The sequence below is a fragment of the Tribolium madens genome, unplaced genomic scaffold (assembly GCF_015345945.1).
Source record: "Tribolium madens isolate multiple individuals breed KSU strain unplaced genomic scaffold, Tmad_KSU_1.1 Scaffold_2;HRSCAF=44;Tcas5.2_LGX, whole genome shotgun sequence".
NCBI lineage: Eukaryota > Metazoa > Arthropoda > Insecta > Coleoptera > Tenebrionidae > Tribolium > Tribolium madens.
In genome coordinates, this window is record NW_025400995.1 from 5109073 (window position 1) to 5115355 (window position 6283).

Sequence of the window (6283 nt, forward strand, 5' to 3'; positions counted from 1 at the left end):
ATCGGATGTCATTTCTCTGGTAAAATTTGTAGCAATTAGAAGTATCTATATAATTTTGAAAAATTAAAATTTTGTAAAATGTTAATAAAGTGCCATCTTGTAACGAAGGGACGAATTAATATTAAATTGCTTAGCGGAGTATTCGGTTGTTTTCCAATAAAAAAGGTTTCTAACTTAAAAGATTTCTTTAAACACAAATAAATTGTTATTGTTTATTAATTTATTAATACAAAATAAGTAACAATGAAATGTAATGACACAATAATTTACAATATTTATATAAAAAATAAAAAATTATTACAACAAAAAGTGGCTATAGTAGAGTTCTGTAATTCAGTTCATGTCGTGTGTATACTGGAGTCGGCGCATGTAATACATGGTATTTTGTAAATCCTTAAATAATGCCAAATTAGCGAAATTACGTCAACTTTGTGAAACAAAACCCATTTAGTTTTGTAAGAACATTCCAGTGCTTTTAAAAATGCTAAAAAACTTGATGCTGTTGTGTATAATTTTAAACCTAACCACAAATATCCACTACGTGTCAAGCACAAGTAAAGAAGAGGTTGCAAAAGTAAAACTGCCACCGTGCCGGGCTTGTAAAATTTTCGTAGAGTCATTCAAAAAGGTACGTTTGGAATAGTGATCGAATTCAGTAATGTCATCAAAAAATAACAGGGAATAGAAAAAACAAAGAAGGGTAAGTTTGAGGGAGGTGACACTGCTTGGGAGGAGGAAAAACTCGGCAGTTATGCCACTAGTGAAATTCGTTTGATCGAAATTCAAGAAAATGTGTGTTCTGATGTCGTGGAGGGTAAAGATCAGTGTTACGCCCTCCATGAACAGTATGATTCTGAAGTAGAAGATTGGTGGTTTCATAAGCAGACTGAAGAACCCGATTTGTTTAAATATTTTTGTATTAAAACTGTCGAGCATTGCTGTCCTGACTTACACTATGGTGCTAATTGCACTCCTTGTCAAGGATACCCCGACGATGTCTGTAGTAACAATGGAAAGTGTAAAGGATCAGGGACTAGGAAGGGAAGTGGTCAGTGTAGTTGCGATCCTGGATATACAGGAGATATTTGCAATGCCTGTGCTGAAACGTACTATGAGGCCTATAAAGATGACAAAAAACTACTATGCTCAAAATGTCATATATCCTGTGAAGGGCCTTGCTCAAAAGCTGGTCCTGCTGGTAATTAATTGACAGCAGGTGGGCTATTTTAAAAGATCTATTTCAGGCTGTGAAAAATGCAAACAAGGGTGGATCATGAGTAAAGAGAAAGGTTGCACTGATATCAATGAATGTGCAACTGCACAGTCACCCTGCAAAATGAACCAATTTTGTGTCAATAATGACGGCTCCTACAAATGTTTAGACTGTGATAGATCCTGTTCTGGGTGTACGGGCGACGGACCTGATATGTGCACCCAATGCGCGTCTGGTTACATTCTAGTTGACAACATGTGCACGGGTACTTCATTCTCAAACTTTTTTTTCAGTCTAATAATTTAATTTTTTACAGATGCAGAGCAAGAAAGTCGCAAACAACACGTCTTTCTGACAAGATACATGACTTATCTCGGCCTGTGTATAGCAACCTGTATTATTTTCAATAAAAATACGATTTTAGCCGCCATTATTGGAATTGCCGTGGCTATTTATATTTCCGTTTCTGAGTATGTTCTCAATTCCCCACCAACTCCAAAAACCGATGATTTAGCGGAACAATTATTATTACATTCACAATAGATTGTTTTCGTTTAACGTGATTTTTGTTACCCATTTTTCATAATTAGGTAGTAAATGTACCAAATGTTAGAAAATGCGGTGTTAGTCAAGAAATTCTTCCGTTCTTAGGTTTAATTACTGTTTGTATATATTGACTGATTGTTGATTGCATAGTAGATTTATTTATTTTTGGTTCAGCGGTGTGATAGGCAATTTATGAAAAATTGTAAGACGAGGTTTTGTACTTTTCAATAAAGGTATTGCCAGAAAAAATGGATTTTTGTGACGGATAAAACCAAATACTAGAGATTATCGTCAAAAAAATCTAAGCAGTTAATCAATACGAGACGTATCAAGGATTTTTCAACAGTGCATAAAAATAGACGATAAAATCATGACGTTTTCGTTTGGGTGGAAAATTGACGAAAAATGTTTCTTCGTAGTAAAACGTGTTGACAGAAAAGGTAAAAATTTTATCAAGCTATTTTTAGCACGCGGGATAATCGGTATGCTTATTTCCTGAATAAATAATAAATTATTTTGGAATAAAGTATTTATTATCTTGTATTTAAATTGGAACAATTAAAAAAGAAATTACAGAAATTCAGAATCAATTAAATTTTGACACATTTTTAAGTATGACAAAATGTTGACATTTGCAAATAATCGCTATAAAATGGGCAGAAACCACAGTAATTATAATTTTTTGATAGTATGAAGGGAATAATCAACTAAAATTTTAATGTTTAAGTGACCATTTGTGGTAAAAAAACGAAAACATTTGCTGCAAGTGTCAAAGTGTTATTTTTGCTTTTGTTGTGTTTTTTGTACTTTTATAAAGATGCATAAAACACAATCGTTCTTTGCCGATTTTCTTTAGCAGATATGATCGCAATGTAATTTTTCTTTGACTTCAAGTAGATTCGAGATGTTTAAGTGGGCATTTACAGTAAAAAATCGAAAAAATTCGAAATAGCAAAGTCATGACCGAGATGAGCGCAGACTCATAAACCGCCCTCGTAATTTATGCCACCTCATTTAAATTTCCAATTAACACGACATTAATTTTGGCAAACGATTTCGAATTATTGTGGATATGGATGAGTTAAATGCTAATAACGTTATTTGTGTTCCTGTGTCGAAAACTGTGCGACGTTATGAATAATTTAAAGCATGCATGAGTGATTCAAAAAATGCGTTTAATAAATAATTTTTGAGCTAATCGCATACTATTCAATCGAGCAGTTGTTGGCAAGGAAGTGCTATGTGTTTATGATTGAAAGTAGAAAATTGTACGCAATTTGGAGAAATTTGTTCGTCCTTTTGTTCGAAAACATTTTTCCCCCCCAAATCTCTGATGTCATGCGCAAGAGGGAGGCAGTAGGGAGTTTGTTGTCAAACGCGAAGGTTCATGAAAATCGTCGTATGTGGATTGGTGGAATTCCTGTTGGGTTTTCGCCTCGGCCATTGTGTGTCGAAGTGGTTACGTCTCAAGTGAAAAAGCATTTCGTTCGGAGTTTAGATTGATGGTAATATTTTTATGACAATAGAACGATGTCGTCTCCAAGTGCAGGAAAACGACGTATGGACACAGATGTTATTAAACTGTATCCTTTCTTTGTGTGCGATCCAAATGTAAACAACAACATTATCCTTTGTATCAGCTGATTGAGAAATCGCACATTATGTGGTTCATTAATAGGGCCATTTACTTTTTGGGTGCGTACTCCAATAAGCGAATACGTGTGCTATTTTTATCTATGAACAACCTTAAGATTCCTGACAATATGTTGTTGTCTTAGTTTTTAATCCTTAACATTGACTAGAATTGAAAGCAAACATGAAGTTACGATACTCGGCGGCTTGAACGAATTCTGTGTCAAATTTTATGGCCCTAGGGGCAGTAAGTCCTTTCTTGTCTTGTTTTGTTTTGATTTTTATTGATAAATTGCAGCTCCATACGAAGGAGGAGTATGGAAAGTCCGTGTTCATTTACCTGAACATTACCCTTTCAAATCACCTAGTATAGGCTTTATGAATAGAGTATACCATCCAAATATAGATGAAGTCTCAGGGACTGTCTGCTTAGATGTGATTAATCAGGCCTGGACAGCCCTTTATGGTAGATTCTTGAAACTGTTTGGGTTTATTTCTTTTGAGAGTTTGCTTTTTAGATCTTTCAAATATTTTTGAATCATTTCTTCCACAGCTGCTAACTTACCCAAATCCCATCGATCCTTTAAATGGGGACGCAGCAGCGATGTATTTACATAAACCAGAAGAGTATAAGAAGAAAGTCTCTGGTAATTGTTGACAAAAAATGGTTGTGATGTTAAGTTGTGATTTTTTAGAGTATGTACGTAAGTATGCAACTGAGGAGGCTTTAAGGGGGCAGGAGAACGTGAGTTCAGATAGCGAATCAACCATGTCAGATTTTTCAGAAAATGAAGCTGAAGACATGGAATTATAACGCAGGCTGTCTACCATTAAAAGCTCGCTCAATCCTCTCTTTGCTATAAATAACAAATTCTTTTTAGTGTTACATGTGATGTGTATTAGGTTTGATTTATTTGTTTTGCATTTTTTAGAGTTTATTATGTTGCACGTATTGCGAATTGCTTATTTTTCAGAGGAAATGTTTAATTTTTTTAGATTTACAAATTAGTTGTAGTAACATTAATATCTCATTAATTTGCCTTATTATGTTAATATTGTGATGATATGAGCGTAGCGACATATTTATTTTATAAATTTAGTCAAAAGTAGAGGAAATTTTTGTTGATGTACACGTCATTAAAAAGATTTCTGTTTCAAATCATTATGCAGCTGGAAGACCAATTTATGACTTTGTGATGTGTACTTTTGTTCTAGTAATTCTTTACACAATGTAACAACCATTTTGTACAGTATGTTTCCTCTACTACTTTAGTTAGTGCAATAGATATAAGTTGTTGTCACTTGTATTAACTTTCAAGTTACACACACCATTGATATCATTATGGTCTCATTGTATATACATTGTCTTAATTGTCTTTAATTTAATATTAATATATTTTTAATAAATGTATATTTGACAACATTAATTCTTGCACTGTCAAATATTTGTTTTGATATTTTGTTTTTGTATCAAAACAAAAAAAAATAACATTGTCCATACATGATCCACATCACGAAAATGTTTGTAAGTTTTGATTATTACTAAGATAATAAGTGTAGGTCATTTGGTAGCATTTAACAGTAATAAAGAACTAAATTTATTACGTCTGAGTTTTATTTACCCCAAGTTTGCACAAAATTACGTCTTTTTTTGAGAACATTTGTTTAGTGATATCCCAGTTAAGTCTGCAAAAAATTTATTGTTGCAACCCATCGTTATCTACAGTCACTGGCACAACAAAAGCATTCTTTTTATCAGAAAAAAATTGTTCTTCAGAATGTTGTTCAACAACTCTCTCTAAACTCTTAATTATTTTTTAAATCGAAAAATTCATTAAATGCGTACAATCCTATGCACTTTTAGTCTTATTCTGAGGGTGAATTAGCTATAATTAGTTATTCTTTGTATAATTGGTTGCATACACTTTGAACCTATTACTATTTGATAATACCTTCGACCGAAAATACCTAGATTTTCAATAAAACTAAAAAATATAATTGTTTAAAAAATATTTTATACAAACATTAGTATTTACTGTAAACTTAAGATTAAAATGCCTGTTAGTTATCTATTTATCCATACGAGTTCTTTCTTACAATCTTTTATTAAAATTAAAAAAATACAAATTTTNACAAATAAAAGCCATGCTATAAAACATTCTTCATTAATTTAATTTAGAATTAAATATTCACTAAAACCCAAAAGTTATATTTACGTAATTAAATAATTTGTAGACATTTTAATTAATAATAAAATAATTTAGTACTCACCCTTTGATTTCAATCTTTTGGAAGCGTCTTCACTCCTAATTTCTCCATTTCACCATAATTTAACACAAAATTAAAAATATTTTTTATGCAACAATAATATAAGTTTAAATAAAACTAATAAAAATAAACAAATCCATCTTCACTAGCAACTTGCTTTGAACTGATTAATTCGCAAAACACGTGCACATTGTGAAGTTTATTATCCAAAAAGGTATTTAATAACAATTTGTAACATGTGAGATACGTCAAGGTATCATCATTTTTCATCGTTTATGTTAAGTTTTAAACGATTTTATGAATTTTTTATTGTATTGTTTTTATGCAGCATTCATTATTAGTACAATTTCAAAAATGTAAGTCTAGTTTTTGGCGTGAGTAGACTTTTCAATCTTGTAAAAGTAAGACCCTAAGCGCATTGGACTTCAAGCACGGGCGACGTACCCCCCAGTGAAATGGGGTTTCCCCGTTTATATCCTCTAAAAATATAGTGGGTGTATCTGTTATATTAGCTAAACAAAGACAATCTATGCTTTTTCTTCGTCTAATACATCGATTAAAGGACAGATAGATAATCTGAGCAACTCATCAATATCTGTCTCTGTTTTAGAAGGTTTGTTTCTT

General features: G+C 32.2%; 2 protein-coding genes across 2 annotated transcripts; both read left to right on the forward strand.

The window, feature by feature from the left end:
• Positions 1 to 359: 359 nt before the first annotated feature.
• LOC123006682 (cysteine-rich with EGF-like domain protein 2) lies at positions 360 to 2002 on the forward strand. The gene is made up of 4 exons (XM_044401362.1): positions 360 to 628; positions 679 to 1198; positions 1245 to 1478; positions 1530 to 2002. Exons 1-4 carry the CDS (start codon positions 482 to 484, stop codon positions 1754 to 1756), a joined length of 1128 nt encoding a protein of 375 aa, XP_044257297.1. The 5' UTR covers positions 360 to 481; the 3' UTR covers positions 1757 to 2002.
• A 1091-nt stretch (positions 2003 to 3093) lies between these two features.
• On the forward strand, positions 3094 to 4995 carry LOC123006684 (ubiquitin-conjugating enzyme E2 H). Its single transcript, XM_044401364.1, has 5 exons — positions 3094 to 3342; positions 3562 to 3638; positions 3690 to 3857; positions 3910 to 4038; positions 4087 to 4995. The coding sequence occupies exons 1-5, from the start codon at positions 3290 to 3292 to the stop codon at positions 4203 to 4205; spliced, it is 546 nt and encodes a 181-aa protein (XP_044257299.1). The 5' UTR covers positions 3094 to 3289; the 3' UTR covers positions 4206 to 4995.
• The last annotated feature ends 1288 nt before the right edge of the window (positions 4996 to 6283 follow it).

What these genes read in the sequence shown, in the direction of transcription:
- LOC123006684 (XM_044401364.1), top strand. Translation starts at nt 3,290, where the DNA reads ATGTCGTCTCCAAGTGCAGGAAAACGACGTATGGACACAGATGTTATT. An exon ending in GACACAGATGTTATTAAACT is followed by an intron (nt 3,343 to 3,561) that starts GTATCCTTTCTT and finishes AACATTGACTAG; the next exon opens with AATTGAAAGCAAACATGAAG. An exon ending in ATTTTATGGCCCTAGGGGCA is followed by an intron (nt 3,639 to 3,689) that starts GTAAGTCCTTTC and finishes GATAAATTGCAG; the next exon opens with CTCCATACGAAGGAGGAGTA.
- LOC123006682 (XM_044401362.1), top strand. Translation starts at nt 482, where the DNA reads ATGCTAAAAAACTTGATGCTGTTGTGTATAATTTTAAACCTAACCACA. An exon ending in CTCAAAAGCTGGTCCTGCTG is followed by an intron (nt 1,199 to 1,244) that starts GTAATTAATTGA and finishes GATCTATTTCAG; the next exon opens with GCTGTGAAAAATGCAAACAA. An exon ending in AGTTGACAACATGTGCACGG is followed by an intron (nt 1,479 to 1,529) that starts GTACTTCATTCT and finishes AATTTTTTACAG; the next exon opens with ATGCAGAGCAAGAAAGTCGC.